General features: G+C 53.9%; 6 protein-coding genes across 6 annotated transcripts; 1 reads left to right on the top strand and 5 right to left on the bottom strand.

Moving 5' to 3' along the window:
• Nucleotides 1-837: 837 nt before the first annotated feature.
• Nucleotides 838-2666, bottom strand: CCMA1212_001586 (Tryptophan-tRNA ligase; the record flags this gene model as incomplete). Its single annotated transcript, XM_073699007.1, has 7 exons — nt 838-1161; nt 1221-1274; nt 1330-1759; nt 1842-2061; nt 2122-2171; nt 2228-2313; nt 2373-2666. 7 exons carry the CDS (start codon nt 2664-2666, stop codon nt 838-840), a joined length of 1458 nt encoding a protein of 485 aa, XP_073562650.1.
• Nucleotides 2667-3484: 818 nt separating this feature from the next.
• On the top strand, nt 3485-4423 carry CCMA1212_001587 (Ribosome maturation protein sdo1; the record flags this gene model as incomplete). The annotated part of the gene is made up of 1 exon (XM_073699008.1): nt 3485-4423. One exon carries the CDS (start codon nt 3485-3487, stop codon nt 4421-4423), a length of 939 nt encoding a protein of 312 aa, XP_073562651.1.
• Nucleotides 4424-4816: 393 nt separating this feature from the next.
• CCMA1212_001588 (40S ribosomal protein S18) lies at nt 4817-5635 on the bottom strand (the record flags this gene model as incomplete). Its single annotated transcript, XM_073699009.1, has 3 exons — nt 4817-5117; nt 5245-5375; nt 5597-5635. The coding sequence occupies 3 exons, from the start codon at nt 5633-5635 to the stop codon at nt 4817-4819; spliced, it is 471 nt and encodes a 156-aa protein (XP_073562653.1).
• An 842-nt stretch (nt 5636-6477) lies between these two features.
• On the bottom strand, nt 6478-7595 carry CCMA1212_001589 (uncharacterized protein; the record flags this gene model as incomplete). Its single annotated transcript, XM_073699010.1, has 3 exons — nt 6478-6504; nt 6560-7227; nt 7319-7595. The coding sequence occupies 3 exons, from the start codon at nt 7593-7595 to the stop codon at nt 6478-6480; spliced, it is 972 nt and encodes a 323-aa protein (XP_073562654.1).
• Nucleotides 7596-9170: 1575 nt separating this feature from the next.
• On the bottom strand, nt 9171-9629 carry CCMA1212_001590 (uncharacterized protein; the record flags this gene model as incomplete). Its single annotated transcript, XM_073699011.1, has 1 exon — nt 9171-9629. One exon carries the CDS (start codon nt 9627-9629, stop codon nt 9171-9173), a length of 459 nt encoding a protein of 152 aa, XP_073562123.1.
• A 2306-nt stretch (nt 9630-11935) lies between these two features.
• CCMA1212_001591 (uncharacterized protein) lies at nt 11936-12175 on the bottom strand (the record flags this gene model as incomplete). The annotated part of the gene is made up of 1 exon (XM_073699012.1): nt 11936-12175. The coding sequence occupies one exon, from the start codon at nt 12173-12175 to the stop codon at nt 11936-11938; it is 240 nt and encodes a 79-aa protein (XP_073562122.1).
• Nucleotides 12176-12838: the final 663 nt, after the last annotated feature.

The following is a 12838-nucleotide window of genomic DNA, read 5'->3' on the forward strand; positions in this document are numbered from 1 at the left end:
TGCATCGGTAGCCACCCCCTCGCCCCCCTCGCTGCAGGGTCCGGATAACAGATAACCGCTGCGATGAGGGTGGCCGGCTGTTAGTGGCGATTGGCTGGCGCCGGTTAGCGGATCCCGTACCCGGCACTGTTTGGGTCCCTTGATGGCCGCAAGCCACTGCGAGCATCACGACGATTGTCAGGGGAATACACGGAGACATGGATATGCTGCAAATGGATAATGATTGCTCGCACGCCCTTTGTCTTGGACATTGACTCAACTCTTCTCGTCTCCTATTGCTGTATGTCGCATGACTGTTCTTGGTACCTGATTCCGGCTGCTTGCCCGAGGTACCCAGTAACTCCGTGCTATCCAGGCGATAGCAAAGGTTCCCCCGGGATACAGATAAACCCCACATATTGCCGCTTCAGGCCTGGACGGCCTCAGGGCCCCGGCTCGTACCGCTCACGTGGCTCCAATCAGCACTCAAATCTTCAGGAGTGATGAGAACAGCAGCGATTGATTATGCTGCAGGAATACTCGGCCTTTGGCTTCAAAAGGGGGAATTTCCCAAGCCGGATATTGATGAGCCATGTGTGATTTCTTTGTGAAGTCAAGTCGGTTACAGGATGGACGCAATGAAAGAACTTGTCACATATGCAGCAATGGCCCCTTCACGTGCGACGCTTCAGACTACCCTAGATGCATGCATGTTGTACCAAGTCAACAGACGACCGACGTAGGAGAAAGCCAGCAGGGGTTGCCGAAACATTCTCATGCCACAAGACGATACGTGAGAGCTTACTAGTTGTGTATTTCTTTCTCTTGATGGTATATATGCTCCAACAACGGCGCCGTCTATTTGCCCTCCGCAGCCTTGGCCGCTTCCTCTTCCTTCTGCTTCGCCTTCTCAGCCTTCTTGGCCGCAATCTGCTGCTCCTTGAGCAACTTCTTCAGCTGGTTCTTGGTCATCTTCTCGGGTCCGCCCTCCGCCGGGGCCGCGGCCTCGTCGGCCTTGATCTCCGGCACGACGAGGTCCGCCCGGGGGACCTTGGGGTTGCCTTGCCACTCAAGGGGGCGGACGGCCATGAATTGCTTCACAACCTCGTCCGTCACCTTGGCTCTCCTCTCCTGGAATGCGCCGACGTACTCCTGCAGTTTCGCAATGCATATCGCCTTGAGCTGTTCGTCTTCCCGTCAGCATCATCAGCGCGGTCAGTACGGGTATATGTAGTACTTACGTCGCCAGTGAGAAGGCTTCCGCTTGTGTAGTCGGCCTTGATTTTGGCCAGTTCCTATGCCCCATACTGTTAGCGAAAATCCCTCGCCATGGAAGGTGCATGTCCGTACCTCGTCATCTTCCAGGAAGAACTGCAGATATTGGAAGGACACATCAACATCCGGGTTGCCTCCCTTCTCACGGTGCTCCTCAACAGTCTCGCGGCCTCCTGAGAAGGCGTATCTGTTGACCTTGTTCTTGATCTCCTTGGCCGTGTCCTTCATGAAGATGGCAGAGGTGTCGTCGCTGGCCGACATCTTGGAGCCTGGGCCCTGCAGGGCATCCAGGAATCTCATGTGCACCAGCGAGGGTTTGGCGTAACGAAGGCTCGTGGCGCAGTCTCGAGTCAAGCGGAAGTAGGGGTCTTGGTCAATGGCGCAAGGGATCAGACAGGGGATCTTGGCCGACTTGGTCTCGTCATCGCCAAAGATGTGAGGGAACGATGTGGCAAAGGCTGTGGCGCCCTGGATACTAGGGAAGTGAATCTTGCCAATGTTGGAGCTAGTGTTGCAAGGCAGAGGTTAGTCGAGATTCTGAGTATTGCAGCACTGGGCATGAAGCTAGCTCTCCGACTACCACTCACCTTCCGTCGAAGCCAAATACGGCCTTGGCCACGTTGAATGTAACTCTTTTTGAGAATCTGGAAATGTTCCTGTAGAAAGCACCACCAACGAATTCGTAGTCTGAGAAGATAAAGGTCTTCTTCATATCGAATCCAGCCGCGATGATATCCTTTGCGTTGGTTTGAGTGTAGCTCATGACCTCCTCAATTGTTCGCTTCTCCGAAAAGAGGAACTTCTCGTCTATACATATAATAATTAGCCCTATCATGGAAACGTCTCAACTGAATGAGGATTACCCACCATCTGTCAACATGATAATCAGGGGGGCGTCAAGCACATCCTGGAGCCACCTGCGGCAACACATTAGAACACTTGCCCAAGTCAACGTCCTCATGAAAACTCATACTTGACAAAGTCAAACACCTGGGTGTGTCCAATGTGCATGCTGTCGCTGCTGGGTCCTCGTCCAGTGTAAAGATAGAATGGCTCATTCTGTCAAACCGCGTCAGAAACAACCACGCCATTACCCAGCCAGCAGTGCTTCCCCTCACCTTCTCGTAACGATCCAGAATCGCCGTCAGATCTCTGTGGCTGAACACAATCCCTCGGCGCATGAATCGATGCGGCTTGCTGCCGGTGACCTTCTCCCAGCGCTCCAGCAGCGCATCGTCAATCAGACTGGTGCCGAACTCGTCAATGAGCTTCCGGTAGTCAATGGCCTTGACCTTTCCGTCCTCGCCGACCTCTCCAGAGACGGACCACGGGTTGATGTCCTGCTTGCCGGATGCCGGAGGGACATCAACCGTCTTGTCCTCGACGGCCGGGGCAATCGCAGCGTCGGCCATTTCGTGCTATATCCTTGGAAGCAGGAAGTACCAAGTGAGGGTATCTCGGCTGTACCGCTGATTCAGATCCTGACAAGGCGATACCAACACGGCGAGTGCTTGTGTGAATCCGTATGACTCGGGATGCTGCTTGTGACTCCCTGTGACTCAACAGTCTCAAAGGCGGGGCAATACCAGCAGGATATCAGCAGAGGAAGAAATCAAAGGCCAGGGTGTTGCGCAAGGCTGGCTCGCATTCTTGGTGGGGTAGAAAAAAGTTCAAGTGTGTGCATAAGCATGAGAATGACAGGCAGAGTAGAATCACACACGCGGCTAAGCTATTTTGGGCATCTCTCACGGCACGACTTCCTTGCGTCTCTTGTGATGACAATCTGGAATCCTGCTCTAGGTACATATCAAATGGTTTACAATTCACTTTGAGAAAGATATATTCCAAGAACTATCGTATTCACACTTGAGAGATTCTGTTTACAAAGGTAAAAATGCGCCTCTTATGAACTCCCATTACCAAGAAAGCATGGCAAAGCCATCGCCGTCCAATTACAGCCTAGTCCATGTCCATATCGGTAAGCCCAGCGTCCATCCATCCCGCCAAGCCGCACGTCAGTCATAGCCTCACGATTATTTACATGCTCAGCTTTTCGACGTCAGCCTTTTCCTTCCGTACATTTGACCCAACAACACAACTCAACAGGCGGCGCCTGTCCTCTTCATAAAGCTTTTCATCCCACTTCTCGCTAATCTCTGCTTCCTTTACTCTTCTCCCCTCTCCCATATAGCGTCACGATCTAGCGCAAGCAAAAGAACAAACCAACAAAATGTCCCGCCAAATCAACCTCCCCTCCAACCAGATCAAGCTCACAAACGTCTCCCTCGTGCGCCTGAAAAAGGGCAAGAAGCGCTTCGAAATCGCCTGCTACAAGAACAAGGTCCTCGAGTGGCGCTCCGGCATCGAGACGGACCTCGACAACGTCCTCCAGATTCCCAACGTCTTCCTCAACGTCTCCAAGGGCCAGACGGCGCCCAAGGAGGACCTCGAAAAGGCCTTTGGCAAGGGCAAATCCACCGACGACATCGTCCTCGAGATTTTGAAAAAGGGGGAGCTACAGGTTGGCGATAAGGAGCGCGCGGCGCAGCTGGAGAGGGTGCATAATGAGGTCATTAGCATTGTCGTCAGCAAACTGGTCGATCCGCGGACAAAGAGGGTGTATACGCCCGGAATGATTGAAAAGGCGCTCGACATGTTGAGTTCGCAGGCCCACAACAACGCGGACAAAGAGAAATCGACGGACTCGGGGACGGCGACACCCACGACGGGAGAGGCCGGCGAGGCCAAGCCCAAGACCAAGGAGCACACGTGGACGGGCGTCACCACCACCAAGAGCGCAAAGAGCCAGGCCCTGGACGCGATGAAGGCCCTCATCGCGCATCAGCCCATCCCCGTCGCGCGGGCCAGGATGAAGCTCCGGATTACGTGCCCTACAAACGTCCTCAAGCAGGCCGTCAAGGCGCCCAAGGCCGCGGCGAAGGAGGACGAGGACGGCGGCGGCGAGGCAAAGGCGCCTGGGACGGTCAAGGATCGGATCTTGGGATACGTTGAGGAGGTTGAGAGCCAGGACGTCATGGGTTCAGAATGGGAGGTTGTGGGCTTTGTCGAGCCGGGTGCTTTCAAGGCTTTGTCTGATTTCATTGGCAATGATACCAAGGGGCAAGGAAGAGTCGAGGTTTTGGATATGGCGGTTACGCATGAGGATTGAGGCACACATGTTTTTGAGATAGAAGCCAGAAAAAACGGAATAAAATGATACCCTATTAATTCCCTTGCTCTCGAAAGAATCCCACAACCTTACAGGGCAGCTGAATTTCCCTTCGTAGATATTGTATAAATTCCATTGTATGTATACCTCTGATCACTATCGGCCCCTCATTCACGACAATTTCGTCTTTAGTTCACGCACAATTAATCATGGCCGGGTGGCAAAGCACAGTTCAGATAAACGCTTTGAAAATGCTTTTAATTCATTCGACTCTGATCTAGAGTACAGCACCAGCTGCGTATGCCAGAAAGCAATCCCAAGGAAATGCTCATCAGTAAGATGAAAAACCCAGCCGTCACGCCTGTCCACCCCAGACCAAAAACAGTAAAACCATTAGCCACCCTTCTTCTTGGAGACACCGACGGTCCGGCCGCGACGACCGGTGGTCTTGGTGTGCTGACCGCGGACACGGAGGCCCCAGTAGTGTCGGAGACCACGGTGGGCGCGGATCTTCTTGAGGCGCTCCAGATCCTCACGGAGCTTGGAGTCGACGCCGTTGGCCAGGATGTGGGAGTCCTTGCCGTCGACAATGTCGCGTTGTCTGTTCAGGAACCAGGCGGGGATCTTGTACTGGGTGGGGTTTTGGATGATGGTGACGATACGCTCGAGCTCTTCGGAGGTAAGCTCACCGGCACTGCATTTCAAAGGCTCGTTAGTCTTTCGATTTTCCAAATTCTTCCAGTTTTTGATGGTTTCAATGGTGGCTTTCAACAGCCAGCAGAACCAAGCCAAAACCAATGAGAGTCGGAGTATTCGCGTACCGCTTGTTCAGGTCGACATCGGCCTTCTTGCAGACCAAGTTGGAGTATCGGCGACCGACACCCTTGATCTTGGTCAAGGCGTACATAACCTTCTGCTTTCCATCGACGTTGGTGTTCAGAAGACGCAAGATCTGGACGAGACAGCAACTGTTAGCCCAAAACGATTGCTCTGCAAAAGAAAAATTCCTTCCACCATGATCCCATGCGCGCCTCGAGATGCATCCCCAGTGCTCCGAAATATTTTTTTCCTTGTCGTTCATCGCGATGATGACATCCACCACCGCATCAAACTCTCGGCAGCAACTGGAATAGATGCCCTCTTCTTCCTCCAGGGTGAATTGGTATCACTTACGAACTGGAAGTTCGTCTTCTCTCCCGTGACGAGCGACATGCTGGGCAACTGTATCGGTCGTTGCCGTGCTGCTCGTTAGAATCGATTGTTCGGGGTTGAAGAGAAGAGGGCGGAGGATTTCCCAGGACTCGCTAAACATGGTGGAATTTTCGGCCCTTGTGGGGGCACAAAGTAGGGCACACATGAAGCCTGCCAACGTAAGCAATCACGTGTATGTGCCGCACGTGATCTGCTGACTAGATGAGTTGCGAGACAGTGTGTGCAGACAGTGCGTGGCTTACATATGCACCCCAGTCAACCTCGCATGTTGAGACTGACCAAAAAATTTCTCTAGTCCGAAATACTCTCCTCGAGAGCTTGCTCCCATTATCAACAGCATGCCCGGAGCTCAAACATCATGAAAGAAGAGCTTCTCACCTTGAAGCCAAGACCAAAATATGTCATGCTCAAACGGTAGGTGCTCGTAGACTTTTCAATTAGCTAGGTAGAGACCTCGTCTTTTTCCATCGCTCGGCCAGCGTGTCCTCGCCCGCTGGTCTTGAGCCGGATGCCCATACTCCTTTGTATGGGTACAAGACAAGAGCAATCACAACGTTTTTTGAGTACGAGACCTTTATCTGTGTGGAGGCTTTCGTAATTTATCTGTTGTTACATATCCCGTAGTCCCTCATTTCGACTTTCCTACGTTATCCATTAGACCGCGTTTGATTTCTGTTATAACTTTGTTCAACCAGTTTCAGCCACCTCGCCCTTACGCACCCAAAGCTCAATACATCCCAGAATATCGACTGACCCGTCGAAGAGGCAAAATCGCCAGCAGCTCGCTCGCCATAGTGTAATGACCATCCTCTGACAGTCACCATGACTGTTTCACTCCGTTTTCACTCTTGGTCCATATCTTCGTCCTCCTGAATGCCATTAGATTCTGTTGTGAGGGGTGAAGCGGAAAGACTGCGGACTCACCTCCTTGGGCCCCGTCAGTCTGCTGGTCAAGAGTTCCAAGAGGTTCGCTCGGTCCATCTCGTGCGACTGAGAACCGCCCCTGGAGGGTGGCGCGAGCATTACTCCAACCCGAGAAAGTCCGCGTATCTCCAAGAGTTCGTCCAGGCCGAGGACATCTGCTATCCTGGTAACCTTGAAGGACAACGGAAAGTAAGACTTCATAATGGTCGCCCGCTCGTTGAGATGAATGTATGTCAGTTTGGAGAGAATGATTCCAAGTTGGTCAAGCTTGGGAAGCTTGTTCAATAGCTTGAATGTCTTTGCCGCCTCTGGACCACTCCACGAAACCAAGATGCTCCTCACATTCTGGCGAAACATGTCGTTGCGGTTCAGATGCGACTGCAATTCGCAGGGACATCTGAATCGAAACGACTTCTCGCGGTAAAAGACTCGGAAAAATTCCGCCGTCATCGAATTCGAGCCGAAGAGGCATGGTAGGTCCCTCATTTGGATCGTCTGAAACGTATTGTCTCGTTCGAACCGAGGACACTTGCAGCCCGGAGTCTTGTTGCTCGCTGGCAGGATAGCCTGGGTCCGGAAGATGTTGTCTATGATGAGGCTGAAGACTTTCCGCCGTATCTCCGCCGGGAGCCTCATGAAAGGGAATCCATCGGTAGAAGGCTTCCTATCTGCGGAAACATTGTTAGTAAAACCATAGCAAGACCGCGTCACGTTGAGGGTACGCCGCGAAGGCACTTGAAATGTCGACTCTTGACTTACCTGCGATCTCGAGGAGCTCTGTGCACATCTCGATGACATCAACGCACGTTGTGAGTTCCTCAGGCTGCTTCTTAATGATGCCCGCGCATTTCGTGATGGTGTTGGCAATGGCCGACCTGCGGTTCGGACTCAGGCGCACGAGTCTGCCCAGCTCCACGGCGTCGATGGAGCCGCTGTGGTAGTGATCCAGGGCCATGAACAGGTCCTGGATGTTCTTGGACAGGCCGTACCTGGTCGGCACGGCCTTGAGCTTGAGCACGAAGAAGGACTTGGCCATACTCTTCTGCAGGCGGGCCGCTGGATGCTGGATCGGCGAGGCTGCCTGGTCAGTGTGAGGAGCGTTGTTGTGCGTAATGCAAGGTCAGCGTCTCACGCATAAGGCTGCTGCCGTTAAAAGTTTGCTTGAGATGGCAGAGTTTGGCCGCCAGTTGGCCGGGCTTGAGGTAGTGACGAGGACTGGAGGAGACTGGCGGGAAGGCGCGAGAGGGCACCTGCCAGCCCCCGAAAGTGGTGGCTATTCTGCCATCTGCCAGCTGCCTGGCGGGCAGGATTCTGAGCGGTGACCATGTGTGAGGTATCTGTACAGGCGAGAGGCTCGAGTTGAGGAGGCAGAGCTCAGGAGTAGCCACAGAAAGCATAAGGCCGTATCAGGGTTCGTGTCGAGAGTCTGGGCGGCAATAGCGCCGCAGTCGACGGAGTAAAGAAGGGAAAGCACCTACAGTCGGGGTATGAGAGGGGCCAAGATGCGTAAAGGCGACGCTTGTCAAGCCATTATGGTTGGTATATCACGCCGTGGCTTGTCTGAAAGGGCCAAACCGCGAGAGGGGATGCAGTTCGAACAAGATTAGGCCTCAATTTCTTCTCATCCTCTGCTCCAGCCTTAGCCTCAGGTATCTACAGTATAGCCCTTGTTGCAGATGAGACCAGTAAGATAGATTATTGATAGATTGATTCAAGAGACATCTACTCTGTGTGAAAGATACGAGCACCTATCGTGTGTGCCGTAAATGTATGTAGCCCAATTGCTCAGGTCATGCCCAGTGCTCCCAGCCATCCAACGCCGTTATCCGTCTACAGCGAGATTATTTTTTAACCTCTGTAGAATGTTCCCAAACTCCCATGTATCCAGACTCAAAACACAGGTAATAGGATAGACAAAGGAAACAGTAGTGAGGTGGATGCCAGAAACCCGCGTCGTCTAAATGTAGAAAAGCCCTCCATCGTCATAGCCATTTGCGTCGTGGTGAACATAGCACAAGGTGAATGCGCGAATCTCGCACCGCAGCCGAGATGCGGATTGCACGGAAGAAACTGAAGAAGAAGGGTTGTCGAGTCGAGAAAGAGAGAATCGCTAAGGTCGCATGAAGGTGGTCGAGGATCTGGGCAGATCTAAGATCTGTCCCCTCATGCTATGCAGGTACAATCGCCGCCGGTGGGGGTGGCGTCCTCCTCCGCAGCAATGTAGTGTGGGAGAGCAGGTAAGGTAGGCATTAAATGGCGGAATGTTGTAAAAAAGGTGTCCGAAATTGGTGTTGATGAGGCAAAAGATTGGTAAAAAAAATTCGCCGAGGAATTGCCACGTCGAATTTCCTCTTTGAAATTGCTGCAAAAGCAAACAGCATGCGCCGTGTCATGTGGTCATCGCGTGCGGTCGCATGCCGGAAAGAATGGGCTGCGTGCATATAGCCAGATCTAGCCGGTGGTGGTTTGGATCTGGCAAATGAGGAGAATCCCCGGTCGCAAGTCGCGTGCTAAGCAAGCATCGTGTCGCTCCGGCTCTCGGTTGCCGGCAATACTTGCAATCATGCATGTCTATGATGTAGCACGCAGCGCTCAGATGAAGACACAACATTCAGGCATCCTCAGGCCCCAGGTCGCAGCTGTTGACGCGCGTGCAGCACGGGCTGATGCCGTCGAAGTCGAGGTCCTGGAGGATCTGACTCGGGTCGGAGGCGCCAAACTCCATCTTGAAATGGCTGAGCATCTCCTGGTGCTTCAGGTTCTGCTCCGTTAGGGGCTTTTCGCTCGGGTGCTTCCATTTCCGGTTCTTGTTCCTCTTGCGATCCCTTTCCTCGCGCTTCGCCGCCTCCTTCTCCTTGTCCTTTTCCTTGTCGCGGATACCAAGCGAGGCCAGTGTCCTCGAGAGGGTCGAGCTGGTCTTTTTCAGCGACAGCTGGGGAGCGGATTCGGAGCTGGAGCTCGGTCGGGCCGACGACGAGGCTGTTGTGGTGTTTGAGTCTGTCTGGGAGATGATGGTGTCTGAGTCGTCGGATCTGCGCAGGGCGCGGCGGAATCTCTCTCGGATAGCCATTGTGAAGCTGGGGTGTGGTTTGTCGTAGTAGGTAGTAGGTTGAAGGCGAGCAAGATTCGGGTGCAGCGTCGAGATGGTTTGTATGATCGTGCGAGGAGCACTCAAGTTGTTTGTGCAGGAGTACCGAGTACAGGCGAGGGTTTGAATGTTTGTGTCACAAACTAGACGTCGGGGTCGGGGGCTGTCGGTCGGGAGTGTTCCGGAGTGTAGGAATCTAAGCACGGACAGGTCCTTGCTGGGAGTCGAAGCAAACGCTTTATAACAGGACCAGCAACGGCCTCAAAGGCGAAAGGCACCTTGGTGGTGTGCTGACTTTTGTCGATAGGGAAGCCCACAAGGCTTAGAGTTTGCACAGATTGCCGTAGATGGCTGAAGGTGGCTGAAGGCGGTTGAGGATGGTTAAAGTAGCTTGAGGCCAGGCTTGACGGGAGACGGAAAAGAGAAAGGACAAAACGTCGAAGCGAACGCAGGCGCGGCGGGAGCAGATCGACGGCTACTTATTTGAAAGGAGAACGTCGAAAAGCGCTCACGGATCGAGTCAATCAGTGCCGGGATCAGGGAATGACAATCGTCTGCGAACTGCTGCTAGTCAGGGCCACATAAACCGCACTTGTGCCACCAGGTTTCTGTTGTTCCTTCACAAAGAGCGAATCGAATACCTGGGGATCTGTCTGTACAGTACTGTACAGTACAGGCAATGTCCGTGTTCCCCAAGTGGCGACTCCCCAGCACTTCGGCCTTTCTCAGGCGCAAGCGGAGCAGAGACACGCCCCCATCGCGTCCAAGGCACCAGCGAAACGGACGACCAGGGGACCGGCCCCCCGAGCTGCTTGCGGCTGCCATTGGCTCAGCGGCGCGCCCACTCAGTCCACCGAGTCCAGCCGGCTCCAGAATCTCCAGGAATTCGTCGCAACGCTGCGAAATTCCCCAGCCGGGGTTCCCGCAGCCCCCACCAGCAATGAAGTCAGTATGGAGCCGCTGGGGCTTGTTTGCGGCGACGGCATTGGGAGCAAATCTTAGCGGCCTGCTCCAGAAGGGGGGCGCGCTGTTCTGGCTTCTGGCTCGGGTGTTTTTAGCGACCTCCTGATTCTCCCTCCCTTTGGTCCTCTGGCCTTGTCCACCCACCGTCACGCACCACACCCTCGGCGGAATCAAATCGCAGTTGAGCCTTCGGGGCCAACCACAGAGCCCAGTTATCCCCGAATGGCGCCCCTCCATATCGACTCGCGAGTTGGTGCGCCGGTGCAGGTCCCAGATTGCGGAGGCGCCGCTAACAGTGAAGCCTCACTATCCTCCGAGATTTTAATTTCCTGGTTGGTTCTGCAGCCCATAATCGAGGGGGAGAGGGAAGAAGATTGCGCACGCCGGAGCCCAGAACCTTGGGACGCCGCACCGAGAGACAGCTGCAGCAGCCCATGGCAACATCGCATGCACGAATATGCATGTTTAATTAGATCTTCTCGTCGCTCTCTCCTATCCGTCCGCCACCGCATCCGAATTTTCTGTCAGACGCTGAGGCTGTCACAGGTGAGAACGGAAAGCGGAGACGGCGAGACATTCTGGTAAGCCGGACGCGTCCAAGGACTCGGAACAAGGCTGCGGACGGTAGGACACTGTCTCTCGCGCCCCGTCTTCTCACGAGCTCGTGACTTGGATGATTATTCGCCCATTGTTTTGCATTTTCACCGTCATGTTTTCGCCTCTCCCGAGAAACTCCCATCTGAGGTGAAACCACCACGTCCTCGCACGCCGTTTGATGTGGCGTTTGATGTGACGGCGCTCACTCAATTCCAGTCTTGCACAGACACAGCGACGCAGCCAAAAAGACGACGCTGATACACGCATCCCGTGTCGCCGAGGAAAACCGCGCAGATTCACAGTCTTGGTTCCGCGCCGGCGCTCTCACCAAAAAGAGCTGACTCGCTGTCCCGTCGCGCACCACGTTAGCGCACTGCGACTCTGCAAAGGCCCGTGGGAGTCGCAAACGGGAGCCGACATGGATGCTAGTCGTCGTCGTGGTTGATCGGCCACGGATCTGGACAGCGGCCACGATTTCGCCTACAAAACATGGCATTAGGGCCCAAGTCCGGCTCAGCTGAATTCAGCCTGGCCAAATTGGCCTATGCACTGCTCAAAGTCCAATATTATGCACATATGACATGGTTCTTGGGGTCCTTGGGGCGTCTTCGGCGGTTCCGCCCAGGATGACTTGCCCCATTTGCGCCATCAGACCGCTAGCGAGCTTGCTCACTGGTCCAGTCGCGAACCGTGTCTTCTGGAACATTGGCGATCAGTTGCAAAGGCGCCTAACTCATCCGTGGAGGGTGTTCAACTTCGGGTCTACAGCGGCTGTGGCGGATCTCCGTCAGTGCCACCATGGCCTGTATGGCGGACGCCCAAGTCGCCCACGACACCCTCTCGGTTGAGCCGTCCCGTGAAGAGCCGGCGATAATGGACGGGTGATCTCGTTTCGTGCTCTCCGGCGCAGGCAGCCTCGAGTTGTTGGATGTCTCAGACGGGTTTTTGAAGGTGTCAGCCCACGGCATCTTGCACTGGTGGCGGCACTTAACTTCGCCTCCTGTCTTGATGTTGGTGAGGGGGCGAGGCGGAGTGGTGCAACGTATGTATGCGTTGTTCAGAGAGTACCGCAGCAGAGGCCACTCACGAAAAAAAAAAAAAAAAAAACACCAAGCGTGCATTTGTTTGCTGAGCGAGACAGAGGACCAACAGCGTCGAAAGAGGAGGAGTCAGACGAAGAAACTTCCAACACAATGGGTGGCGCTCAGACATCGGTGTAGTCGCTACGCCTCGACTGCCATGCGCCCAAGAGATGGTGATCCTGACACTTGCGGGTCGTCCGATGTACATTCACACACGAAATGTACGGCACCAGGACCAAGGGCACGTTGCACATTGAAATTGTCTAGATCTGCTGGTAGTTCTGGAATGCTGGTGCGACATACCTACCTGTCAAATCTGGATCAAGGCTTGATCTGCACCATATGTTGGCCGTCTCCATGGAACAAGAAAGGGAGGCCGCTCGAAGCCTAACTGCATGCAGATTTGGCAGTTTGAGAGTCATGCAGAAGAAGCGACTCATGTGCTTTTGATTCCGTACAGTACTGCAAGGTTCAAGCTACCTTAGTTGCACCTTTGATTCAATCCTTCCACGCTGAATGAAGCTTTCGGCGACATTCAACTCAATTCAA

This window comes from Trichoderma ghanense, assembly GCF_004382785.1.
Source record: "Trichoderma ghanense strain CCMA-1212 chromosome Unknown scaffold_1, whole genome shotgun sequence".
Lineage (NCBI taxonomy): Eukaryota > Fungi > Ascomycota > Sordariomycetes > Hypocreales > Hypocreaceae > Trichoderma > Trichoderma ghanense.